The following is a 27,681-nucleotide window of genomic DNA, read 5'->3' as shown; positions in this document are numbered from 1 at the left end:
ATTTACTATCACTGATTTAACCTATAGATGGGCTCACCGGTCAGGCGGTCAGCCCGTTTGCATCCCTACCATCGAGGCGTCTCCCGTCGTAGGCATTCCCCCCTCCGGCCGAACTTTTTTACAAAGAACGATTTTTTTTAGAAAAACCGGATAAACCGGAATTGTGGGTGTAGACCGAACGGCCACCCTAACTAGGCCATCAGGCCGGCTGGCCTCCGCTGCAGCACTGCACGCGTTCCTGCTCCTTGTGTTCCTCTCTCCTCTCCTCTCCTCCGCGTAGGGGGTAGAGTAGGGGAATCCGCGCCGCCTCCTGCTCCTGGCCGCCGTGAATGCTATGGCCGGCGGCGAGGACGGGGCCGACGGCGTCGGAGATGACACCGAGCTTCGCAGGTTCTCAGACGTGGAGCTGCTGGAGAAGTCGCGGCGCATTCAGGGGGAGCTCAGTGGGGGTATCGAGCGAAGGCTCAAGGACCGCGGGGCCAAGTTTCGCCGCTTGCTAGACGCCATCGTCCGCGAGATTGATCGCCGTAAGGCAGCAACGGTGAGATTCTTCTTCTCTTCTTTTTTTTTTATGCTGTAAGTTATTTTCTTGGTGTGCGGTGAGGGGATTAAAGATTCAATCCTTGCCCGGTGCGCTTCAATTAGGGCATGATTGAAGGGATGGGGAATCTTGATTTTTGTTATGCTTCTGTTCGATGATATGCCTGCCGCGCATACCCAACTGTAATAATCCAGTGTTGACAACTTCAATGTACTGTAAGGCTCTTGTTATCTTTGGTGTGAGGATGGTGATTACTGGAGAAAATGATATTATGTTATCAATGTACTCCTATATTCTAAGGGAATGCTGGCCAATGCTAATCACTTGATAAGTTGATATTGTGAATTTTCTTGTGTCTGATCTCTAAAATAGGTAACAAAAGAGCGCCTCACACAATATATGAAGTAGATGTTAGGCAACCAATCCGTTAAATGCTACAGCTATTTACATATACATTAGTTATTAAGGGTGGATAAGGTCTTTGTAAGACTGATCATCGTATGTTCTCTTGCAGGATGATGACAGATGCGCAAGGGTAGTTCAATCGGGATGTGCAGAATCATCAGGTATGGGATTGATTTGTGTTAAGATATTGGTTGATTTATGGTTGGTAGCATGGATCATTTATGACTGGGACTTATAGTACACGTGTTCTCGTTCATGACTTCAAGTATTGATTTGCTTGCTGTTCTATTGAACGCTTGTTACTCACTGCGGTGCCAGTGTTGTGTGATAGATGCTGTAACTTACTGAAGATAACTTAATATGTCCTTTGCTTCTGTCCTCTCTTAAGATATGGGCAAGCTGTCTATTTCATTCTTCATACCTTAAACGCTTTGCTTTGTAGTAGATTTACATGCATGAAAATGCAGTATAGGTTTTCTTAGTTCAAATGATACATATAATAAAATAATGTGGAAGAGTAATACAATTTTACTACAGTTAGTTCCTGATTTGAGCTGTTGGTTCACATTTTTCTTCAATATTTGATGATCTAAGGTGAGCCACTCCTATGTCATGTGACTTCCCATTTGTTGAGTAAAATGTTGATAAAATCCAGAATTAGCTGATGCCCAAAGCTCTTTTCAAAGGAATTAATTAGTTTCAAAATTGTGTGATGCTCAGTAACAGGTCACGATGAACATGTATCTGTTAAAAGAAGAAATCACCACTTTCTAGTAATTTTACTCCAAGAGTATATTAGCACACAATTCGAGATTATATGAGCAAGCTACTGCTAGTCTGCTACTATATCAATTGGGCAGACAAAAACCTTGCTAGTTTTCAGATCATATTTCTTTGTTTCATAATAGTTGGCCATTTTTTTACCATGTGTTTCTTTTATAGTGATATCTACAATTGGTTACTATTCTATCTGAATTTTATTCCATGCCAACCTGTTGGTTTTATTAATGTCAGTTAAACAACAAGCAGTAACCATATCAGATTTTCGGTCCTCCTTTGGGATAGATGAAGAGGTAACTATTTTGATCTTTGTTATATAAACCCAGTATTTTGTGCAAGTGTTTTATTTCCTTTACATTAGGCAGGCGTTGATGTATCTCATTTGGAAACAAGTGCATGCATTGGCGACCCAAAAACTTCAACAGATAATGAGGGGATCTTGTGTGAAGAGGAAGATTCCTGTAAGTGTAAACCCTCTACGTCTCAAAAGGCATCATATGTTGATAGGTCAACTTATATGGAAAATATAGATGCTGCTGATGATGGCAAGGATAATGGCTACAGTAGGATATGCAAAGATGCCCACACTTCTAGGAAAAGGTTAGTATACACAAACTCTTGTATTGCAGAGTCTCAAGCCGAACATCCATTTTCTTTGTTATGGGAATGTTAACAGTTAACTTGTTCTAAAATCATGCATCATTTCATGAGATGCATAACCCTATCAAAATTCTTGGTGTTCATACCTTATAGATATTAAAGCATCAAGGGAAATGCAAAACATTCGTTTAGATAACTTATTTTTTTACAATTTAGAATTATGAAGCATGGAGATGTAGGTTTCCATCAAACACTGATTTTTTAATTGAATCAAACGCATCCAAGACAATGCAAAACATAGAAAAAAAAGAAGCAATCTTACAGTTGCAATGATTTATATAAAAGTTGTACTCCCTCCATTTTTTAATATATGACGCCGTTGACTTTTTTTAGATACGTTTGACCATTTATCTTATTCAAAAAAATATGTAATTATCATTTATTTTAATGTGACTTGATTTATCATCAAATGTTCTTTAAGCATGTCGTCAGTTTTTTTATATTTGCACAAAATTATATTAAAAAAACGGTGGTAGTACTTTTTATATGGTGCAAATTTAGGCTAAGCATTGTGACTGTTAGATAAAGCAAATCAGTTGACAAACAAATAGCAATACTGCTATTATATATACCATGTCTTGTGCATCTGTTAGACTGTTAGATTGTTGTATATCTCACCAGTTCTAAACTTGTAACTGCATATATGTATTGATCAATGAATATGTTTTGTTAATCTGTAACTTATTAGTTATTGTATTGAATTATGTTATCTGTCCTCTACTAGGAATGGAGAATTTTCACCTACCTTTTCAATGCGATTGCGATCAAGAAAGGTTAGTATGTACATTTTCCTTTCCAAACATCGTGACATGGTATACTAGTAGTAATTTTTATGTTGAATACTAAAGTTCTAGTAATACAGTTGGCAGAGGTCCACCACCCCTATTATTGCCAGTACATAAATTAGTTGATTTGTTTTTTGACTATCTGTTATGGTGGTCAATAACATGGAAAGATTAATTATATTTTCTAACTGGGAAAAAGGAAATATTTATTTGCAATGATATTATCATCTTCTCGCTCACTATCAAAGAATGAACCTTACTGCCCTAAAGGCTCCTCCTTTTAACTGAATTGTGATAAATTTGTGAAGTTCCGTTTGCTGATGTGTGGTTGATTCTGTTATTACCAAGCTTGATGATAAATTGTTGATTAGATGATTGTACACGCTGTGTTTTATCTTCGTGTCAAGTGAATTGTTATTTTTCATGCATGCTCATTGAGTTTTTTATACTTTGACCATTTTCGCATTCCTTCATTTCACAAATACATGCCATTTCAGATGTTACCATAGTTTCTAATCTACAGCTTTGTGTACTAATTTCAGTAGTAATATGCTGGTAAAAACTATAAGATATGTTACTACAAAATGTATTCCTTTTGAGAATCTATTAATATTATTTCCATATAAACTGATTAGATACCTTTTTTTGTTATAACATTGGTGCTGATTTCTAGTATGCAACTATGCATTACTAAAATTGGAATTTATTTGTAATATGTGACATTTAGAAGGAAAGACATAGAAAACCGGTTATTTTCTAAGTAACTACGATTAGAATAAGGATTCTGCTCCAATTAGAATCAAGATGGACCCTGTACAACATGGTTCTATGGTAACAATAGAGTCCTAGGATTGTACTATTAAAAGCCTTTTTTTGAACCTTGTGGCAACAAGGGGTTCGGGGGATTATGTAAACAAAAAGGCAGGAGGGGTGGTCGAACAGAGACGAAAGTCGGCCATAGTGATCCGGGAGTCCCGTGTGGAAGGGCTCTCGCTCAACGGATCAAAGGTACGCCGGGGATAACAGGCTGATGACTCCCAAGAGCTCTTATCGACGGAGTTGTTTGGCACCTCGATGTCGACTCATCACATCCTGGGGTTGAAGAAGGTCCCAAGGGTTCGGTCTCTTAGTTGAGGAGTGGTGGCATGGGATCTCTAATTCTCCCCCATGTTCATGCATATGGGGCATTTTGAGTTTGTTCTGTGGTGTGAACGTTTTTTTGCTCTTATTTTTCTTAACAAACAACAAAATTTTCTGGGTTTTTAAATCTTGCACATATTGACTTTGCTGCTTATAAAGGCATTAATGTTTTATAGTTTATAAATATCTTTCCACCAATTGTTACACCCAAACCATGATGGATTCCAATTCCATAGCTATACTGTTAGTAGAGATATAAAAGGTGTGCTGAATGTTTCATTTGTGATGTTATTTGTCTCTGAACTTTACACTGTCTAATATCTGGTTAAATATTCATAAATTGTATTCTTATCTGATCTAATTATAACTATCCTAATTCATATTTATATCCAACTCCTGATATGTAAAAATGATATAATATGGTAAGATCACCTTTGATCTTGTTTTCATCCCTACGGTTAGAACATAAGACAACTATTGAGTATATTTGTCTACGCATCGAACATGTGAATTGCGATTTGCTACTGCTGATAAGGGGTATACCCACTTCAGCCGTCTGCATTGAAGATGGCATGAAAATTTCTTACATATCAAAATATCCAAAATTTTATGGCATATTGGTATTAGTAACATGAGTACATAATGCTTTTGTACAATTTAAAATGAAACTTCAGGTCGGCAGATATACCCATTAAAAACATATTTTGTGAACCCAGTATGACTAATAGATGGGAAGTTTTGATTTTTGATGCATATTTCATCCCTTCATTGTGATTTATATGGGAATGTGGGGGTGGGGGGTTGTTTTTTTATGGACTGTACCAGGAAAATAGAAAAAACCTGGGCAGCTTTTGATTCTTCGGTAGTTTATGATCAGTTTTCAGTTCCCTGTCCCATACAGTAATTGCAACGATCCACAGAATGAAAGTGAAATTAATTTGCCTCTTGTTGGGTTATTGATAAACTGCACAGTACCTGTTATTATAGATGTACTCATCACAGCTTCTAGAACTATCTATGCTAGTTAGTTTGCTTTAGGTTACTCTTTTTACAAAGCTTATTCTGATATTTCTATTCAGGTGGTTGAAGAGGTGGTTCTACTCGATGGAGATACTTGCATTTCAGACTCTGCAGAAAAAACATCCTCTGCATGGTAAATGAGTTTATGATTTGTCATTTGGCCACTTGTGTTCTTCCATATGTGTATACCATCTTAACCTATGTCGTTGGTCGGTGTCTAAGTGAGTTTGTGCACAAACTTGTGTGGTGGTTGCAAATAGGTATAACAACCTGCAAATCGTTTGCTCTGGTGCAACAACTTGCTTAGTCTGTGCAAACCTGGGACAAAAGTCCACGCAAGCGGAAACTAATCTGAGGTGGCCCTCATTGATGATACATATAGGCCTGCAGTACACACATAAGTTCCAGGCTAGACTAAAGCTACTTAATTCAGATATTGAACCACTTGCTTGTGTTCTGCACTATAGCAAACTGAATTAGAGCAAGCAGGAAAACAAAATCCCTTGGATGCTATTGTGTTCTGACATTGAACCAGTATCAAAGCTATTTGCTTGATTTTAATTCTTCAGTATTTGAAGTTTTGAACCACCGTAAATAACTGCTAAAACAATGTATAGAGGCCGTCACAGTAATCTAATCCTTCTACTACATTGTTGCACAAAGCTACTGCAATTCTGCTCCTTGCCCATCAACATCTTATAAGCAACAACATAAAAGTTCTCCCATATTCATTACACAACGGTTAACTATTGGTGAGCCTTGGTCGAGATATGTCCGTACTACAGGCCTACACGTCATCAATGAGTGCCACATCAAATCATTTTTGCTTCTGTGGATTGTTTTGTCCTGGGTTTGCACGGGCTAGGCAAGTTGTTGCACTGAAGTGAACAATTTGCAAGTTGCTGTACCTACTTACACCCACTGTGCAAGTTTGTGTACCGAAAGTGCAATTTACTTATTATATTTTACGTCTAGTATTTTTTCTGTGATTTTTTCACTACTGTTGACTAATGCTGGCACTTCTACAGTGATGCAATGAAGATACACTATCCTTCATGGTTGGTCTTTGAACTAACATAATTATTTGAGCTTACTCTGTTTTATATACAGTTGATGGTTAATTTTGTTTTTCTGTTCTCTGCAGGGACACCCCTAATTCTATTGAGCTTTCTTATTCTGACATGAAGTGTCTTGAGCCTGAATCATTGTTGTCCTCACCTATACTGAACTTCTACATTATGTAAGTGTTTGTGGAGAAGGATGTGCATCATAGACTCATAGTTTCATGAAACAAGGGCATTGTTTTAGGAGAAAAATATGTATTCATCACGGAAAACAATTAATAATAAAGATCACTTCATTAACATAGACCATAAAAAGATCCATGGCTCATTCTAGCAGCCTATTTTCACATTTTTCATGTTGATATGTAAAACATGGTGATCAAGGTGATATCTGGGTGTCATTTAGGCAATAGTTAGGCACTGAGATTGTCCGGTGTGGTCAAGATGACTGACTGGCTGTCTCCTAAAACATTGAGCAACAAATTAAAATGGAAGGGAGGCAGATTGAGAGCCTGCTGCCGTGTTGCCACAACTGCTGTTTTTGTTCACCATTGTCGTTGCTGTATTCATGCAACAGCTGGGTCAGGTTGATTTCTCAAGTTGTATTTCCCTTTTTACTTCTTTTGCATTTTCCCTATAAATCCTGCTGCATGCTAGTTTTATGGCATCATCTAGGCTTTCAGACAGTCTTTCTCTAACACCTTACACCTTTTCTTCTCTATCTTAATGAAATGATACACAGATCTTCTGCATGTTCTAAAAAAAAATCTAGGCTTTCAGACAGTGCGTCATTGCCTCTTGTCACGTTGTCATTGCCTCTTGATGGTTCATGTTCTGTTCACATCATGCATGCTATATATTTGAGATGGAGTGACACACCAGTGTAGAGCTACTGTTGTATGCCCCCCACTTTATCCTGGCTTTACACCTTCAACTAATTAATCAATAAGCATTTGAACATTATCCATTCAATGATTTGAACAGACACAATGAAGCAAACAAAAAATATGAAACTCCTGTTGTAGATGCCAACATAAATTTCTCATTTAAACAAGAAATAAGTGATCTTGTCCTTTAGGCTTGAATTGCCTTTAATGGACATTGGAGCTCGATAGCAATCCATAGACCACGTTTCAGATGTTAGCATTTGTTTTGCGTGCTCTATTGCCTTTGTGTAATGGTGATGCAAAATATATCTCAGCAACATCTTTTGGTATCTGTTGGTGTTATTAACACTTGATTATTTATACTTTTGTTGTCTTGCATGTGTTAAAAATGAACTTCTGTCTCTTTTTTTATTAACAAAATCATAAAATGAAATCCATCTAGGTACCTAATGGGACAAATGCCATCGACAAGTAGGCTTGGAGGCAAGTATCATATTTTCAATACATACTTCTTCAGCAAACTTGAAGCCTTGACATCAAAGGTTTTTTCCTATATTAGATTCTTAACATTTACTTTATTTCTTAAAAAAATAATATGCTATAATGTGATTGATAGATTTGCTATCTTTTCTTGTTCCTTTTCTATTTTTTTTTGCGGGGTATTCTAGTTCATCTTTCATATTAGATCTTGAATTTTGCACCTAGAAAGATGAATAGCTATAATTCAACATGGACAAGAGAAACGAGTACAAGACTAACCATATATGTATATGTTCTATTCAATCTTACTGGTGTTTTAGGTATTTAGTTCGTAATTGTTGTTATGGAGTTCATGCCTTGTGGACAGCAGTTATGTAGACAAAGCAGCAGTGGTAGCACTTGTAATTTTGGTTGCAGCTAGCTTGTCAATTCATAAGGTACAACTGGCTAGGATTCAGATAATTCACTAAGAGTAGCTAGTTTGGCATAAGTCGTTATGCATAAGGTTGTCTAGTTCCCAATCAATTGTTGCCTCTTAGATTTGGTTTGGAGTTGGTAGACCATCTGTATGAGGGAGCTAGTTTAGCTTCTCTAAGTTACGTAAGAGATAAACTCTTGACTAATGTCCACTTAGCTGGTTTATCAGTCGTATCACAAAGGATTGAATCTCCTACAAGCTAGAGGGTAACTACGCCTCCATCTAACCAATTTTTAGCCCTCAGTCCCAAGCCATAAACACCTTTTTCTTTGTCCTAATGTAGCAACTGCTGGCTACATGTATCATGCATAAATTATGTTTAATTTCATGCTACTGTTAGCTAATACTCTCTCCGTCCCAAAATAACTCCACTTTTCTACACGAATCTAGACATAGCCTATATCCAGATTCTTGTATAAAAGTGAACCTATTCTGGGACGGAGGTAGTACCTATTTTTTTTATTACTTTTTCATAAATGAAAAATTGATGTTAGTTCACCATTTTGATTTTTTTATAAAAAAATCCATGTGATGTTTATTTTGTATGGTTATTCCTTTAATTTTTTTTGTATTCATACTCTGAAGGTGGACAATGATGCTTATTTCTTGAATCTGAGAAGATGGTGGAAAGGTGTAGATATATTTAAAAAGGCATACATAATAATTCCTGTGCATGCAGAGTAAGCAATTTTGTTGCCTTCTTTTTGTTGTCATCAGGAATACAACAATTATTTGTTACCAACTCATGAGCTCAGGTCCCAAGTCCCAACTCCTGAGTTGGGACCTGAGCTGATCACATGCATATCTTAACCTATCTATGCAACGCTACCTATTCGGCTATTCCTTACAGTATATTGTATTGTATTGGTCAGCGCACACTGGAGCTTGGTCATTATATGTATGCCTGCAAAGGAAGACCAATCAGGGCCCACCATATTTCATTTGGATTCACTGAAGTTTCATAGCAGCAGATTTATTTTCAGCACCGTTGAGAGGCAAGTGGTCCAAAAAACTTCTGAGAATTTGTATGTTGTGTGTTATTTGGTGTACCACCTTTTTTCTCTTAAGTACACAAATACATGTGATAAAGGCCAACATTTTTTCAACATGTTCTTTTTTCTTTTTTCATAATTGAGTTCCCCAACTTCCCAATAACTGCACTTCTGCAATTGGTAGAAGCTTAGCTTCTGGTATCTGTATACTGTTATTTGGTGCATGCCTTTTTATTCCTCCTGCTTATATGGGTATGAAATTGTTTGATACTCAGTTTAAGCTAGATTATTTTTAGTGCTTTCTTACACCTTGAAGTTGTTTACAGATTCCTTAAAGAAGAATGGAACTACCTGAATAAAACTGGTTCTTTAGAAGATTGTCATCTACATGAATCAGTGTGGAAGAACCTTCCTCGGAAAATTAAGAAGAAAGCAGTTACAGTAAGTGTTTCCTCCCTCCAAATGCAATTGCAAATGTGTGCAGCTTCTTATCTTTTAAAAGATAACGTATACTACCTATATAGTTGAAATTTCCAATAGTCTACTTCTCCATTATTTAGCCATGCATGTATCTTGCATCAGACCCATGTTTGTATTATTTACTGTGATGTTACTGAAAACTGTTAAATTTAAGATCTCCTACATCAAGATTTTTTTTATTTTATTAGCAATGTAAGGATAAATATTTTGGTATAAGGTACTGCTAAGACGATCATTTGCAACTTTCCATGACAATTTGTCCTTTCTACTCTAAGTGAGCAATTTCTTCGAGACTGAAGGTGTTAAGTTCAACCAATTCAAAATGTACAGGCCGTAAACTGTCAAAGACTCAAAGTTTGACAATGTAGGGGCATGGCGACAATGGGTGTCTATCATGTTTAGGTTGTGAGCGAACTACATATAACCCACATGCCCCTTAGGTTGAGCGAACTACATATAAGCAGGGTTGGTGGGATTGCATGCTTTTTCTAATGTGCGAATAGACTGCATCCAATCTGGAGCAGTCTTACAGTTGTACAGTACAGGTAGGCAATGACTAGGATATTTGGGACATACATTACCAACAATAAATTAGGGTTACATTTGTAGAAACGGAAGTACTGTTTTCTTATAAAAATTAGAAAATCCATAATATTCTGCTGACCAATTCTACATCATGCCATTGATGAAGTACAACTCTATCACTACCTCCTATCCCTAAGTGTAAGGGATTCTAGTCATAAATCTGGACATGAAAATGCCCAGATTCATAGCCAGACTGCCAGAATCCATTATAGTTAGAAACGGATGGAGTATATGCCATTCGTTGACTTCCTTTGTTTCTTATGTCATCACTGTTAGTCAAATTCTGGTAAAACTCCATCAAGTCAAGTAGTGAACCTATTGTTCTCAGAGACTGAAATACCCTCATTTTCTTTATGGGTGAAAGGCAGAGCAGAGTATTGTACACTAGAATTTTAAAAAGGTTAGATTGGTTCCATGCCATCGAAAGTTCTCGACTTTTGGTTTATACCATCAAAAGATCTCGGTGCACTTTAATACCATTCAAAGTTTCCCCGTTACCTTTTCATATCACAACCGTTCACTTCTGTTAGAGCTTTATTATTTTATTTTTGTTCTCTTCCACATTTTGCTGAAAGGCAAAGGGGATATGTCTATACTACCCTTCCTTTACCCATCTAATCCTGCCCAATCTCTTGTTCTTTCTCTCGAGCCAATCTGAACGCATCGCTTGAGCATTGTGAGACACGGCTTCCCTGTTCATCTCGCATTCGCATGCTCCACGCTACCATCGATGCGCATAAGGAGGCAATTAGTCAAGCTAGCATATTCGGCATGCATAAGGAGGCAGCAGCCATGGTTAGCAACCTTAACCAACAACAAGATATTCCAACCGCTCCTGGAGAGCCAGAGCCATGTGGTTGCATTCGTAGATAAAGCAAAAATTGCAGTGACAGAATGTGGTGGCTATCTCCAGAGCGCCCGACACTGCTCGTCGTGTGCGGCGGCCACCGTCGTCCATCGAGCGCAGCGCCGTGCCGCTCCTGGTCGGAGGAGCATGCCGAGTGAGCTGCACACGCGGGTGGAATAGGGGCACGGAAGCAACAGGACCGGTCATCTGACACCAGCTACGACCGGGGTTGGCTGCGGGACAATGCGACGGGGGCGGCAGCTATGCTGGACGAAGGGGAAATATCTGCTTTCGATCTGATATGATGCATCGGGGCTATGAACATGACACAAGGGCAAAGATGTCCTGCTTAACGGGAGATTCAGCAAAGTGGACGGAAGTGGTATAACGAGTAACGTGGTAAACTTTGGATGGTATTAAAGTGCAACGAGAACTTTCGATGGTATAAACCAAAAGTGGAGAACTTTCGATGGCATGGAACCAATTTTGCCTTTTAAAAACGAAAGAGAACCAAGTAGGTAGTAACATCAAAATTACTTTTGTGATAATAGTATAGTGCACATCAGCACATGGTATCCTAGAGGCAAAATTGTCATTTTATTCTATCTATAGGTGGTTGATTAATGATGATGATATATACAAAGGAAACTATTGGACTTTGTCAGTGGCAAATCATAGAACTGGTGCTTCATCAATGGCATATGATGGAATTTCTCCATTAGTATTGTTCAGAACATCTTGATTCTGGCTGGTTTGTTTGTTCTTGGTATTTTGTTCCTTTAATTATCCTTGCATTCTTCTTCCTTTTGTTGCCAGGTTCCACAGCAGGACAATGAATACGATTGTGGTGTCTTTGTTCTGTACTATATGCGACGCTTTATCGAGGAAGCACCTGAAAGGCTTAACAACAAGGACTCATCTAATATGGTGAGTCACCATTAGTTGAGTTTTCACCATTTTATATGATGGTGTTCTACTGCCTGCACGGATACTTATAGCTGCCCTTATCTCTCTTTTCTTTTTTATTTTTCTATTTTCCCTTGTTAGTTTGGCGAAGGGTGGTTCCAACGTGAAGAGGCTTCTGCACTGCGAAAGGAAATGCAAGCTCTGCTTCTTCGGTTGTTTGAGGAAGCTAAAGACAACAACCACATGAGAGATCCAACAACACCAGTGTCAGCAACAGCGGAGCACCCTGTTGAAGTCTTGTCAACCGAGCCAGCAGTACCAGACCACCCTCGGAATGCGGTTGGCGTCGCCACCTCATAGTTTGCAGGCGGCTGCCATGGGAGCTGGCCTTGGAATGTGGAAGGTTGGTGTGCATCCGGAAAACATAGCTCTCAATTGTCTTCTCCGGTTATGCCACAAGAGAAGGAAACTTGGAAGGTACTGTACTGGGTACTATGGTAGGTAGGTCTGCAAAGATGCGATACTGCCGTGTATAGTTTAGGTAGAAAGCCGGGTTATCCGCTGGGCTCTTGGGGATAATTTTGGTTCTTGGTTAGTTCTTAGGCTGGGCTACAAGAGAATGGTCGAATTTGACAAACTGCTCCTACAAGCTCTGAGCTGCCAAGTTGACAGCTGCAGGATCTGCTTGTAAACCCATGAGGAAGGGGAGAATCATCAGAATAGCTCTCACCTGCCTGCCCAAATTTCTGCTTGTAAAGCATTCTGAATTGAAGTTCTGATGGGTATAGCCGTCGGTGGAGTGGAGGCACAACTTTTGGAGTTGGATACTGTCATCGCTCTTAAAACCATGCTTTTGGGGACACTTGTACATTTGGTGCTAGTAAAAGTCAGGCGGCATCACGGAGTTCACACTGTTTTCCAATTATCCATTAATTCTTGTTCAGTTAATCCCATGGTGAGATTAACCGAACAAGCTCTAATTGTTTTCTTTTGTAGATGCGGATAACACAAATGCACACATAGAGTCAGCTGCGCGTGTCCAGAGAAAGAGAGAGAGAACCTTATTTAGGATTTTTTTTATTTTTAATTTTATTTATTAAAATATTTTGAAAAATAACTTTCTATTTAAAAAAATTACATAACTAGTCGCCCATCGCCCTCTAGGAGGGTGATTTTTAAAAATTGCCCTCCTAGATAGCGATTTTGCTGACATGGCAGACGGTTGTTGGCCCTCGCCTAACGCCAGGCCATCGAGAGTGTCAGAATTTTGCAAGTGGCCCCCTTACCGCCCTTCTAGAGGGTGATTTTTGGGTATAGGGGGCCCGCTTGCAAAAGGAATGCGAGGGCGGCCTGGCATTTTTGCATGTAGCCCCTTGCCGCCCTCCCTATTTTGTACTGTACAAGCGACCGTCTGCTTAAAGGGAAGCAAGGATGGTTTTTTTTTTTGCAAGCGACTCCCTTCCCACCTTCCTAGAGAATGTTTTTCAACAGTGTAGGGGGCTGCCTGCAAAATGTTAGCCGCCCTCTTTTGCATCACCCCCAACCCCTGCACAGTAAAAAAACGCCCTATGGGAGGGTGGGAAGGGAGCCGCTTACAAAAATGGCCCTCCCTTGGTGGCTTGCTGTCTGCCACGTTGGTAAAATCGTCTTCCCAGAATGATGTGAGACTAGTTTTGTAAAATTTTCAAATAGAAAATTATTTTTTGTAAAATATTTTAATAAATAAAATAAAAAAATAAAAATCCCTTATTTAGGGGCTGTGGGCCGTGTTTGGTTTAGCGCTAAACTTTGTCATACTTTGCGACGACAGCCTGATCATCTAAGGCTAGCGTTTGGTTCATGATTTGATTTGTCATGTGCCCTGCTTTTCTAGCCGATAGATCCATTCATGACTGACATTATCTTTCCATACTTATCGGAGAAATATTTATTTGCCCTTGAAAGATGATATGATAGGGCCCTTATTTGCCCTTGTGGAATTGGCTCTCGCTCTTATATCCCTCTTTCTCAAACTTTATTCTTTATTTAGGGTATGTTTGGTTGTTGCCTAACATTGTCACAACTCAATTTGCCATAGGAATGTCATAACAAACAAAGTGTGGTCAATAATTTGTTGGCCACAAGTGTGGTAATGTTTGGCTAAAAAATAAGTATATGACATGTAGATCCATGTAACAAGAAAGTGTGACTTACCAAAAAAAAAACAAGCAACCAAACGTTAAGCTAATAATTTGTGGCATGTCTAATGTGTGGTATAGCAATGTGTGGCACCTAACCAAACATGTAGTTGTATATTAGTGTATATATGGTAGTATATATGTAAAAAGACAATGTTTTTTTTCCTTGGTATCATTTTCTTAGTACCAACAAAGCTTGTCAATTAATTATAACTAACTTATAGATTAGATTTTTACGGTAAAGGTTAAGTTGCATCCAAAATAAATGAAGCAACGCGAATATAGTTTTAGGGAAAGACTTTTATACTTCTATTCTTAGTTGTTCAAAAACTAAGATGAAAAATAAACAAACCAATTTTTTTTTAAAAAAATCCAAAATCAACTCTAAAAGTAAAATTCAAATCTAGCTAGCAATTCAGTTTATATGCTAACGAGCAGCCAATGGCAATCAATATCATTCAATATACTCCCTAGATTCATTAGGCAATCGCATATCATTCAATGAATCTAATGAGGTCTAGATTCATTAATATCTATATGAATCCGGGCAATGCTAGGTACTAAATTTAGGCCTTGTTTAGATCCCACCCTAAAATTTTTCACTGTCACATCGAACATTTGAACACCTGCATGAAGTATTAAATATAGACTAAAAAATAACTAATTGCACATATTGCGACTAATTTGCGAGACGAATCTTTTGAGTCTAATTGCTCCATGATTTGACAATATGGTGCTACAGTAAACATTTGCTAAAGATAGATTAATTAGGCTTAATAAATTCGTCTCACGGTTTACTGACGGATTCTATAATTAGTTTTTTTTATTAGTGCCCGAACACCCTATGCGACACCCTATATAATATCTAATGTGATACGCCAAAAGTTTATGACCCTGGATCTAAACACCCCCTTAAAGGATTTTGCATAACACCAGATTATTAAAACACTACCTATGCTTGTTAATACGGGAGTATCTAAGAAACTGCCGTAAGTTTTTTGAGTGAAACTTTCGGATATAACTATAGTATAATTAAAGTGTAATTACATTGTAACTATACTGTAAGTGCATACGATATAACTTATATAAAACTTGTATTCAACTATGGTTTAATTGGTTAGCATCGGAATCTTACGTGTGACATGTGTGAAAATTTCTTTCTACCAATTTTTGTCCTTCATGCATAATCTCGAGGCGATGAGATGATCACATATCTGAAAATCTTTGGTACAGAAAACTTGTGGAAGTTTTCTAGCAATTCCGTTTTATTATATATGATGCCGCTAACTTTTTTTATAAACTTTTGACTATTCATTTTATTCAAAATTTTTGTGCAACTATAAAATAAAGGTCATGCTTAAAGATCATTTGACGAAAATCAAGTCATAATAAAATAAAATGACAATTACATTTTTTTAATTAAACAAATGCTCAAACGTATCTTAAAAGTTAACGACGTCATATATTAAAATACGAAGCGAGTAGTATTTACCTTCAGCGCATAATAAGCTAGGCATAGAAATTGCGAAGAATGCACACAAGAGCAAAGTTGTCTTTTTACCTACCTACAAATGGTAGTTTGACATAAATTACCAAATAAAATATATGACCGGTCCTTAAACTTGAGAGCGGGTGTCAGTTAGGTCCGTAAACTTAAAAATTGCACATCTAGGTCCACTATCTTTGTTTAATGAACCATATCTGGTCCAAACCTCGTTTAACTATAACTGACTACCGACGTGGCATTCCACGTATGCAACACATTTACAGCTAACACCACCTTGGTCCGTGCCAAAAATGAGGTGGGGTCCGCGGGATTTGAAGAAGCAACAGCGACGATGGCCTCCTCGACAGCCGGCGTTGTCTTGTCGATTTAAAGAAGCAGTGGCAATGACGGGGAGCTCCTGGTCGCCGTCAAATGGAGCTCGAGGTGGAGAGAAGTGAGGGAGCGGGAAGCTCGCGGTCGCTGTCATCAGCTCCAGCCCCGAGCCTCCGCTCCGCCGTCGGGCAAACCTCACCACCGGTGCCTCTTTCTCCAGGCCGACATTGTCTCATCGATTTGAAGAAGCTGTAGCAGTGACGGGGAGCTCTCTTTCCCCTTTCTTTTCGCTACAGCTGTTGGCCGCCGACGCACAAGGTGCTTGCCTCAACGATCAACTTGCTCTGGCAGGTAGTGGAAGGGGAGGGCCTCAACAGCGGTGGCCCAGGTGGATCTAGCCGGCACGAAGGAGGAGATGGGGGCAGACTAGGCGGAGCTAGCTGGCACAGTGGAGATGGGAATAGGAAGAGCCTCCGCCACTGCCATCTCTGTCTCGTCCGTACCCGTATCCGTCACCTAAACCATCCGTCACCGCCACTGCCTCCCTCACCGAGCTCGTCGAGCGCGGAGGGCCACCTTGGAGCCTCGGGCCGCCGCTAGCCATGGGCGGCGAGTTCGCGCCGCGGATTCCGCTTCCTTGCCCACCAAGTCACCGGGCGTCGTCAAGCCGAAGAGATGGGGTGGACTCCCTCTTTCTCTGGTGGCCAGTGCCGCAAAAGCCCTCGCTTTCTCCCTCAATGGCTTGGGTTAGTGACTGAGGCGGTGATGTACGGGTAGTGACGAGGAAGCAGTGGGCGGTGGTGAAGTACAGAATAGCGACGAGGGAGGCGAAGGATTTGGAAATTTTGTGGGTTTTAGGGTGGTACTGTAGTGCGAAGGGGCAAATTGCAATTCTTTCGCCACTCTTCGCTGCGAAGGGGGTGGTTGTAAATGTGTTGCCTACGTGGAATGCCACGTCAGCAGTTAGCTTTGGTCAAACGAGATTTGGACATGCTATGGTTCATTAAACCAAGATTGTGCACCTAAATACACAATTTTCAAGTTTACGGATCTAAGTGACACCCACTCTAAAGTTGGAAGACCGTCCATGTATTTTACTCTAAATTACTGGAAAGTGCAAATAAATATTTTTTTTGATATCATTAAACATACTCTTAGATTTGAAGTGCGATTGTGATGATATTTATTTTTTGCGAAGTGCTCTCTCCGTTTCATATTATAAGTTGTTTTAAAATTTTTCCTATTCAAACATTTTAAAATTTGATCAAAGCTATAGAAAAATTTAACAATATCTAAAACACCTAATTAGTTTAATTAAATCTAGCATTCAATATATTTTGATAATATATTCATTTTGTGTTGAAAATGCCACTGTATTTTTCTATAAAAGGGAGTAATACTTTTCTGGTGTGTATTCGTAAGATGTCCTGTACGTAGTAATTGAAAAAGGGTTTCACCTTATGTTAAGAAACTAGCCGCAAACATCTCTTTAGATCACGCAAATTGAGCCTAGCAGTCACTACAAGCACGACAACACATAAGGCAATACTCTCGGTCCGTTGGGTGTTGATCAGTGCCGTTCACAAGTACTACCAATCTAGGCACCAAGACCTTGTTGTTTTGCATGGGGTGCCATGAACAACCTTTTGATTCTTGTTTCCACCTCGGATACATCCAATGCAACCCCAGAGCTTCTCGCCTGTTATCAAAGAGAGGGATACCATGACATTGAGGATCAAATTAGAGGAAATTTAATTAGCAAACTGGGACTGAAAATGCCATATAAATATATATATCTGTATACCCTGCACTTGATCAAGTGACCAACGTTGCCATCCTCCACCAAGCAAAACTCGCTTCGATGATCTCGACGCATCCATCTTCCTCGATGGCTCGGATCACCATGTACAGTTCGACGCGGCTCTCTGAACTCGTCGTCAAATTCACGTCGAAATGCTCTGCTGCTCCGTCGAATTGTACTCTGATTTGCGGTGAACGTGAGCATGATCCTGGTGTTGCTGTAGTTTCGAGGTCGTTGCTGCTCGCCTGCTGGATCTTTGCGTAGCAATGGTCTCTCCTTTGCTTCAGCTGTTGTACCCTTTCTCGCAGGTCCTTGATGCAGGTTGTACTTGTTGGAATTAATAGATGGGCTAAGGCCCATACGAAAATTAATTCTTTAGAAAATCACAAAAGCCCACCTCATGGGATGGCATGCATGTGGAGTTTAGTATCACCTTGCTTATTCTAGGAGACGGAGACCTCCTTAGAAGGAAGGATGCCCTCCTCGCCACTTGAAGCATGTGTGGTGGAGAGAAAAGGGGGAACACGCGCGAGCTCGCTCGCCTCGCCTCGCCTCGCCTCGCCTCGCCTGGTAGGGCAGGGCAGGTGGCGCGCGTGCACGATGTATGCGTCGAATGGTCCGCGACGGCTCGACGCTTGCAGCCGCGAGTAGTTCGTGCCGAGCAACCGGTCTTTCCGCCACCTCGGTACGTGTTCGACATGTTACGCATATTTGATCTGTTCATGTTTTACTGCTAAGTTTACATGTGTAGATCTAATGATGCGTTCAATCTAGTTTACATTTGCAATGTCATGCTTAGTTTACATGTGTAGATCTAATGATGTGTTCAATCTAGTTTACATTTGCAATGCCATGATTTATTTATGGAATAAATTAAATCATTATGTGCTTATAATTTCAACAATCCAAAAACCTTATTATAGGCACTGTGATTTTACTATGGCTAGTTTTACCGATGCACTGAGGCCGGATAAATTCACCGGTGTGCACTTCAAGAGATGGCAGATCAGGGTCACTCTGTGGCTGACAGCTATGAAATGCTTCTGGGTGAGTACTGGCAAGCCTATGGGTGTTCTTAAAGCTGATCAGCAGAAAGAATTCGATGAGGCCACTACTCTCTTTGTGGGATGCATTCTTAGCGTGCTTGGCGATCGTCTGATCGAGGTGTATATGCATATGACCGACGCTAAGGAGTTGTGGGATGCACTGAATACTAAATTCGGTGCTACTGATGCTAGCAATGATCTGTATATCATGGAGCAGTTTCATGACTACAAGATGGTTGGCAACCGTTCTGTAGTCGAACAGGCTCATGAGATACAAGCCATGGATAAGGAACTCAGACTTCTTAAGTGTGTCTTACCCGACAAATTTGTGGTCGGGTGCATTATTGCGAAACTACCTCCATCTTGGAGAGGTTTCTATACTGCACTCAAACACAAGAGACAGGAATACTCTGTTGAGGGGTTGATAGCGTCTCTTGATGTTGAGGAGAAAGCTCGGGAAAAAGATGCTGCGTCTAAGGGCGATGGTGGCCAGTCCACTGCCAATGTTGTGCACATGGCCCAGAATAAGAGCAAGGGGAAATACAAAGCTCAGCAGACCACCAACTTCAAGAAGAAGAAGAACAACAACAATCCTAATGAGGATGAGAGGACTTGCTTTGTATGTGGTCAACCTGGCCATCTGGCCAGGAAGTGTCCACAACGTAAGGGGATGAAGGCACCTGCAGGGCAGACCTCTAAGTCTGCTAATGTGACCATTGGCAACACTGGAGATGGAAGCGGGTATGGTAATTTACCTACTGTTTTTTCAGTTAATCAGTCTACTAATTGGTGGGTTGATACTGGGGCCAATGTACATGTTTGTGCTGACATCTCATTGTTTTCTTCTTATCAGGTCGCACGGGGTTCCACCGTCCTAATGGGGAATGGGTTACATGCTTCTGTTCGTGGTGTTGGCACGGTAGATCTGAAGTTTACTTCGGGAAAGATCGTGCAGCTGAAGAACGTGCAGCATGTCCCTTCTATCGACAGGAATCTTGTTAGTGGCTCCCGTCTGACTAGAGACGGATTTAAGTTGGTTTTTGAGTCTAATAAAGTAGTCGTGTCTAAACATGGATATTTTATTGGTAAAGTTTATTAGTGCGGAGGCCTGTTCCGCTTTTCCCTTTCTGATTTCTGCAATAAGTCTGTGAACCATATTTGTGGCAGTGTGGATGATGAGGCTAATGTTTGGCACTCACATTTATGTCATATTAATTTTGGCTTGATGTCTCGGCTTTCCAGCATGTGTTTAATTTCTAAGTTTTCCATTGTCAAAGGTTCTAAGTGCCATAGTTGTGTGCAATCGAAGCAACCTCGCAAGCCTCACAAGGCTGCCGAGGAGAGAAACTTAGCACCACTAGAACTCCTACATTCAGATCTTTATGAAATGAATGGGGTGTTGACGAAGGGTGGAAAACGATATTTCATGACGTTGATTGATGATGCTACTAGATTATGCTATGTGTACTTGTTAAAAACGAAAGACAAGGCTCTAGACTATTTTAAAATTTATAAGGCAGAAGATGAAAATCAACTTGACAGAAAGATAAAAAGGCTTTGGTCTGATCGTGGTGGAGAGTTTTTCTCAAACGAGTTTGACTTATTCTGTGAGGAATATGGCATCATACATGAGAGGACGCCTCCCTATTCTCCTGAGTCTAATGGGATTGCTAAAAGGAAGAACCACACACTGACTGACTTGGTGAATGCCATGTTGGATACTGCGGGACTACCTAAGGCATGGTGGGGGGAGACATTGTTGACCTCGAATCATGTGTTAAACAGAGTTTCTAACAGAAATAAGGACAAAACACCATATGAGATATGGATTAGGAGAAAACCATCACTTTCTTACTTGCGCACATGGGGGTGCTTGGCGAAAGTCAATATACCAATAACGAAGAAGCGCAAACTTGGACCTAAGACTGTGGACTGTGTCTTTCTAGGATATGTTCATCACAGCATTGCCTATAGATTTTTAATAGTTAAATTTGAGGTACCTGACATACATATTGGTACAATCATGGAGTCTCGTGATGCTACCTTCTTTGAGAGCTTTTTCCCAATGAAGGATACACATAGTAGTTCTAGCCAAACCTCTGAAATAATTCCCAATTCAATCACACCACTAGAACAAACTGAACATACACATGAACATGTCACTGAGGAGGATGACAGTGAAGCTCTTCGAAGGAGTAAAAGACAAAGGACGGCTAAGTCTTTTGGTGATGATTTCACTGTGTACCTCGTGGACGACACTCCTAAGTCAATTTCAGAAGCATATGCATCTCCTGATGCAGACTACTGGAAGGAAGCTGTCCGTAGTGAAATGGATTCCATTATCGCTAACGGAACTTGGGAGATGACAGAGCGACCCTATGGGTGTAAACCTGTGGGGTGCAAGTGGGTGTTCAAAAAGAAGCTGAGGCCTGATGGTACCATTGAAAAGTACAAGGCTCGGCTTGTTGCTAAGGGCTATACTCAGAAAGAAGGCGAAGATTTCTTTTACACTTACTCACCTGTTTCCAGATTGACCACAATTCGTGTGCTACTTTCCCTAGCAGCCTCACATGGTCTTCTCGTTCATCAAATGGACATTAAGACAGCTTTTCTTAATGGAGAGCTGGATGAGGAGATCTATATGGATCAGCCTGATGGGTTTGTAGTTGAAGGTCAAGAAGGCAAGGTGTGCAAATTGTTGAAGTCTTTGTATGGTCTGAAATAAGCTCCTAAGCAATGGCACGAGAAATTTGATAGAACATTGACATCTGCAGGCTTCGCAGTCAATGAGACAGATAAATGTGTATACTATCGCCATGGTGGGGGTGAGGGAGTTATTCTGTGCTTGTATGTTGATGATATACTGATATTTGGGACAAACCTTGAGGTGATAAATGAGGTTAAATCATTCTTGTCTCAAAAATTTGATATGAAGGATTTGGGATTAGCTGATGTTATCCTAAACATTAAGCTAATTAGAGGTGAGAATGGGATTGCACTTTTGCAGTCCCATTATGTGGAGAAAATTTTGAATCGCTTTGGCTACATTGATAGTAATCCTTCTCCAACACCTTATGATTCTAGCTTGTTGCTTCGCAAGAACAAGAGAATTGCTAGGAATCAACTGGAATACTTCCAAATTATTGGCTCGCTGATGTACCTGGCTAGTGCAACTAGGCCTGATATCTCCTTTGCTGTGAGCAAGTTGAGCCGGTTTACCTCTAATCCGGGAGATGATCACTGGCGTGCGCTTGAGCGAGTAATGCGCTATCTGAAAGGTACTATAGAATTGGGGCTTCACTATTCTAGGTATCCTGCGGTACTGGAAGGATATAGTGATTTTAACTGGATCTCTGATGTGGATGAGATCAAAGCCACTAGTGGATATGCCTTCACACTAGGTGGTGGTGCTGTTTCGTGGAGGTCTTGCAAACAGACCATTTTGACGAGGTCAACCATGGAAGCAGAGTTGACGGCACTAGACACTGCTACTGTTGAGGCAGAATGGCTGCGTGATCTATTAATGGATCTGCCTATTGTTGAAAAACCGGTGCCGGCTATCCTTATGAGCTATGACAATCAAACGGTAATTGTCAAAGTGAATAGTTCTAAGGATAATATGAAATCGTCTAGACATGTGAAAAGACGATTGAAGTCTGTCAGGAAATTGAGAAACTCCGGAGTTATAACATTTGATTACATCCAAACAGCTAGAAAGCTGGCAGATCCCTTCACGAAGGGACTATCACGAAATGTGATAGACAATGTATCGAAGGAGATGGGTTTGAGACCCATGTGAGTTATACTATGGTGGTAACCCAGTCTATGTGATCGGAGATCCCGTGAATTAGAACCTGGGAAGAACAAACCATTAGTAAACTAGAGGAGAGTACCAATATATACTCTATCTAAGTGAAGATGCATGTACTCTCGTGAGCTGAAAGGCAAGTTGGCTATGCCTTATTGAGTTCTGTTGGCTTTAATTAGCGGAGATGTTGTCCTGCAGAGCATTCTTGAAAGAACTCACCTTTGTAATCTTGATTGTTGGTCGCAGTCTATGGAGATTTTGGGTGAAACTTCTAAGAAGCTTACTAAAGACCTAGGAGTATGACTTATACGCTCCACCCGAGGGGTAGTCTACAGACGGTCTAGTACCAGATAAGACTCTGAGTGAAACTTACTTGCACAAGACTTGCAATTCAAGGCGTAGTCTATTGTTCAAGTTGTGAGTAAGTGTAGCTTGGAGTTCTAGGTGGATGTTCAACCTTAATCGGTCTTCATCGAACCGCTGGTATATAAACAGTACATTGGAAAAGGCAAATCTCAGTGGGATTTTGAGATTTGGTGGGGGATTGTTGGAATTAATAGATGGGCTAAGGCCTATTCGAAGATTAATTCTTTGGAAAATCACAAAAACCCACCTCATGGGTGGCATGCATGTGGAGTTTAGTACCACCTTACTTATTCTAGGAGAGGGGGACCTCCTTAAAAGGGAGGATGTCCTCCTACCACTTGAAGCATGTGTGGTGGAGAGAAGAGGGGGAACACACGCGCGCGCTCGCTCGCCTGGCCTGGCCTGGCAGGCGATGCGCGCACACGACGTACGTGTCGAACGTACGTGTCGAATGGTCCGCAAAATTGGCTCCTCACCCTTATGCAGCCTCCTTTTTGCAGTTTTGTTTTGCTGCAGGAAAATTCGGATTTGTTTTGTTTTGGAAACACTCCGAAAAATCCGGTGCGTGAAAACAGCGTGGAGTCTAGATAAGTTACGCGCGACTTATCCGGTCCGGTTCGGTTACGCGGGGTGGAGATCGTGTGGTCGCCCTGATCAAGCGACCTATCTCTATATAAACCGAGCCGCTGCCTTCACGCAACACACACGAAATCAATCTAGGGTTTGCCTCCTACTCTATACTGCGCCGTCGCTCATAGACTACTCCATCCCGCTCGCCGGCGTGCACCGGCGATCAGGAGAGCAGGTCTCCGGAACCTCTGCCTTCGATGTCCTGCACCGGGAGAAGGCGGCAATAAGGTTTTTGGGAAGCGCTTCGCGCGACTGCTCTCTGTTCGTCCGCGACGGCTCGCCTTCCTCTCCGCTCGCGTGCTTCGCGCCTTCGTCGACGCTCGCAGCCGTGAGTAGTTCCTGCCGAGCAACCGGTCTTTCCACCACCTCGGTACATGTTCGACATGTTGCGCATATTTGATCTGTTCATGTTTTACTGCTTAGTTTACATGTGTAGATCTAATGATGCGTTCAATCTAATTTACATTTGCAATGTCATGATTTATTTATGGAATAAATTAAATTATTATGTGCTTATAATTTCAACAGTACTAGCATGCATCAATTTGCTGGGCAGGTCAGATGAACCCTGGTAGTCCGAAGAAAGATTTGAACGTTAATATCAATACATTTTTCCAACTACTCTTGAGCTCTCTAATATTACAACATACAAGTTCATCATGAAAGCAGCAGATTGCAAAATTATGGCTCCATGACCATGCATGTACCGACCATGATGGTCCATCCCTGCAGCTGCAGCCTGCAGGTAGTATATGGGACGTCACCTTCTGCGGCCGTGTAGGAACAAATTCAGGAGAGACCTACGGATCGGACGTCGGATCAGGAGAAAAAAATCGGACGCTCATTCCAGTCAACGGATCGAGGGATTAAATCCCGACCATTGATAGCGTGTCGTCAGTGTTAGATGCAAACTTCTCCCGCGTAGCTACATGCATGCATGCAATTTTTTCCGCGCACAGAATTGCATGTCTGACACGGATAGATAATGTTTTGTAAGCAAACTTTAAACTATTTTTTATGTCTTAAATTATTAATCCAAATCATGATCCAATTACACCATTAAATTCGTTGCAATTAAATCTTTAAAATAAGACCACATATGGATATATTCCAACGAAAAAGTTTTTTAGCTTATTATTTAATTATTTTTAAATGTTGCACGATGTTACACCAAGTATATCGAAATTGTTTCACTAAGTAGATCGAAAATATTTTAGTCGTTTAAATCGGGCGTTGTTTCACCTTATATAAAAACAATGTTTCAGTAAATAACGAAAGAATGTTTCAGTTCAATGCAACATTAGATCTATACATAGTGAAACATTGTGAGTACACTAGGTGAAACATTTTATGTGCAACAACAAATAAAATGAATTCCCTTAATAAAGTATTTTCAAAATGGCAAAATTTGCTACAGGACACTCAAAAAACGTGTAATTGACTGAGAGACACCGCAAAAACGAGACACGGCTGATAGACACTACAAAAATTGTGTAATTAGCTATAGGACACCGAAGACAATATTTTATAATATCCAGGTCAAAAGAGGTGAGAAATTTTTTGAAATGGCAAGATTGCCCCTGGCTCCATCTTCCTCCACCTGAAATCACACCAAAAAAAATTAGCAGGGAGCAGCCGCCGGCGAGTTTGTCCTATGGAGCGGGTAGCGGCAACTGCGCGCCAGGAGCGGCCGACGGCGCAGAGGCGGACGCGGTCGGGGAGGGAGCGCGGGGGCGGCGGCGTGGAGCGCTAGCAGGAGGCGGCTGCGCGCGTGGCCGGCGACGGCCATTCGACGCGTACGTGTTCGACATCAACACCGAAAACCATTCGACGCGTACGTGTTCGATTAACGCCCAGGCTCAGCCGGAGGAGGAGCAGAAGTGCGTCCACTGCGGCGGTGGCGTCGCCGGAGCGCAGGTGGAGGCGGCACTGAACCGCAAGAACGTGGAGGCGCTCCCGGAGGATGAGACGGTGGAGGGCGGCCCAGATGACGTGTGGGTGCCCGACCACGAGACTTGCGTCTTCGTCCCCGCCGACAAGGCCGCCGTCTTCGGCACTGAAAACCATGACCACTGCGGAGCGGCGGCGGTGGCCGGCGGCTCGCCGTCGGTGCTTGACCAGGCTGTGTTCGTCCATGAGGAGGACATGGAGGACGTCGAGAGGCCGGCCGTCGACATGGCCGCTGCCAATCACAAGCCCAAATGAGCATCAACTTCTTGCAGCAATAACCAATAAAGCCAAATAATGCCTTCTGAAATCTCATGTACAGCTAGAAGTAGAAAATTTCCAGTTGAAATCTTGCATCCTTGGTTCTATGAATCTTGTTATCTACAGTGATCAATCGATCAATCGGATAACCTGTTCTTTGATGAATCTTGTTGTGTTTTTATCGGATGGAATTTGCTGGGATTGCTTTGAATTCGTGCACGACGCCATCGATCTCGATGAGGCTGCAGCCGGGGACCTTGTCGATCTCGTTCCTCCTTATCTGCCTCCTCACCTTCACCGCCTCGCCGTGCCAGCCATTAGACGCGTACGTGTTCGACATCAACACGTAGTCGCCGGCGTCTGCGTCGGTGTCGGTGGTGCGCCGCAGCATCACCCGCTCGGCACGCTCGACGTCACTGTGCGCGCGGCATGCGACGAGCAGCGAGCCCCAGATGAGCGCGTCGGGGTGTGCTGGCATTGCCGCGACGAGCTCCTCTGCCTCGTCTAGTCTCCCGGCGCGGTCGAGCATGTCGACGACGCAGCCGTAGTGCTTGATGCGAGGTTCTGGCATGGCGTCGAGTTGCTAGAGCCCCTCCTCAACGAGTCCGGCGTGATAGCACGCCGTGAGGACTCCGAGGAGGGTCACCTCGTTCGGCATCACGCCGGCTTGTTGCATGCCGGCGAATAGAGACAGGGCGTCCTCACCGCGGCCGTGCATTGAGAGACCCAGGATCATGGATGTGTAGGTGTACCGGCGAGACCCAGCGACCGGCGGCCACAGCAAGCCTCATATCGGCCAGCGTTTAACAGCCTCCTTGCGCACGGCCACCTCCTGCTCGTGCTCCGCGCCGCCGTCACCGCCACCGATGCCAACCTCGCGCCCAGCCGCCTCCTGCTCGCGCTCCACGCCGCCTTCCTCGCGCTCCCTCCCCGACCGCGTCCGCCTCCGCGCCGTTGGCCGCTCCTGGCGCGCAGTCGCCGCTCTCTCCCTTGCCATGGACAACCTCGCCGGCGGCTGCTCCCTGCTATTCTTTTTTTTTGTGTGATTTCAGGTGGAGGAAGATGGAGCCTGGGACAATCTTGCCATTTTGAAAAATTTCTCACCTCTTTTGACCCGGATATTATAAAATATTGTCTTCGGTGTCCTATAGCCAATTACACAATTTTTGTAGTGTCCATCAGCCGTGTCTCGTTTTTGCGGTGTCTCTCAGCAGTGGTGGGGACACATGCACGAGCGCGGACGCGCGCGGGAAGTGCGGCACGTGGAGGGATCACCCGATTGTTTGGCGCACGGATCGGGTGCTCGGGTTCAAGCATTTTCGGATATTTTATCAAATATCGGACGCCCACCCATCCTTGGCGTTTGACACATCCGTCAGGATGCGCATCGTATACCGTTTGCATGTTGGCTTGTGGCGCATGCATGGCGTATGTCACATGCATGTATTTTTTCTACTTTCTCTCTCTTTTCCTTTTTCTAAAATATGTGTTCAATATATAATTCTAATGCGTCATTTTATTCGTCATAATTAGATCTTTATAACCAGATCTCACCTAGATATATTTTGATAAAAAATATTTATTAAAAAATCAAACTTATGTTGCACCATCTAAAAAAAGTTTCATCACATGTGCAGATGCGTCAACCCAGTTCATAAAATGTTCCAGAGATTCAACGTATAAAAAGTATTGGCTATAACAGCAATTATCACTACATGAAACATTATGTCCCAACTAGTGAAACATTGAAAAAAATCATATGATACAATACATTTG

At 41.7% G+C, this 27,681-nt stretch overlaps 3 protein-coding genes across 4 annotated transcripts; 2 read left to right on the top strand and 1 right to left on the bottom strand.

Annotated features, from left to right (window-relative positions):
• Positions 1 to 220: 220 nt before the first annotated feature.
• LOC4341072 (ubiquitin-like-specific protease 1D) lies at positions 221 to 12,959 on the top strand. Of its 2 annotated transcripts, XM_015788604.3 has the most exons (15): positions 221 to 541; positions 1,056 to 1,107; positions 1,961 to 2,019; positions 2,088 to 2,187; positions 2,257 to 2,326; positions 3,111 to 3,159; positions 5,391 to 5,464; positions 6,360 to 6,389; positions 6,476 to 6,571; positions 7,725 to 7,824; positions 8,826 to 8,920; positions 9,113 to 9,235; positions 9,559 to 9,673; positions 11,961 to 12,071; positions 12,192 to 12,959. In XM_015788604.3, exons 1-15 carry the CDS (start codon positions 335 to 337, stop codon positions 12,408 to 12,410), a joined length of 1,500 nt encoding a protein of 499 aa, XP_015644090.1. In that variant the 5' UTR covers positions 221 to 334; the 3' UTR covers positions 12,411 to 12,959. The 2 variants fall into 2 exon arrangements, with proteins under 2 accessions (XP_015644090.1, XP_015644089.1); XM_015788603.3 differs by having other exon boundaries at positions 2,088 to 2,326.
• A 6,448-nt stretch (positions 12,960 to 19,407) lies between these two features.
• Positions 19,408 to 25,969, top strand: LOC112939233 (uncharacterized). Its single transcript, XM_026025952.2, has 2 exons — positions 19,408 to 19,592; positions 25,326 to 25,969. Exons 1-2 carry the CDS (start codon positions 19,408 to 19,410, stop codon positions 25,900 to 25,902), a joined length of 762 nt encoding a protein of 253 aa, XP_025881737.2. The 3' UTR covers positions 25,903 to 25,969.
• Positions 25,970 to 26,083: 114 nt separating this feature from the next.
• Positions 26,084 to 26,476, bottom strand: LOC136357009 (putative pentatricopeptide repeat-containing protein At5g59200, chloroplastic). The gene has a single exon (XM_066311732.1). The coding sequence runs from the start codon at positions 26,474 to 26,476 to the stop codon at positions 26,084 to 26,086; it is 393 nt and encodes a 130-aa protein (XP_066167829.1).
• Positions 26,477 to 27,681: the final 1,205 nt, after the last annotated feature.

Source organism: Oryza sativa, chromosome 6 (genome assembly GCF_034140825.1).
Source record: "Oryza sativa Japonica Group chromosome 6, ASM3414082v1".
NCBI classification, from domain to species: Eukaryota; Viridiplantae; Streptophyta; class Magnoliopsida; order Poales; family Poaceae; genus Oryza; species Oryza sativa.
The sequence above is the reverse complement of the archived record's forward strand: the minus strand, read 5'-3'. Positions and strand labels throughout refer to the sequence as shown.

Coding starts and splice junctions, on each gene's coding strand:
- LOC4341072 (XM_015788603.3), top strand. CDS start 335: ATGGCCGGCGGCGAGGACGGGGCCGACGGCGTCGGAGATGACACCGAG. Junction 2,327..3,110: donor GCCCACACTTCTAGGAAAAG/GTTAGTATACAC, acceptor GTCCTCTACTAG/GAATGGAGAATTTTCACCTA. Junction 8,921..9,112: donor ATAATTCCTGTGCATGCAGA/GTAAGCAATTTT, acceptor TGTATTGGTCAG/CGCACACTGGAGCTTGGTCA.
- LOC112939233 (XM_026025952.2), top strand. CDS start 19,408: ATGGCCCAGAATAAGAGCAAGGGGAAATACAAAGCTCAGCAGACCACC. Junction 19,593..25,325: donor CCTGCAGGGCAGACCTCTAA/GTCTGCTAATGT, acceptor AAAAATTAGCAG/GGAGCAGCCGCCGGCGAGTT.
- LOC136357009 (XM_066311732.1), bottom strand. CDS start 26,476: ATGCCAGAACCTCGCATCAAGCACTACGGCTGCGTCGTCGACATGCTC.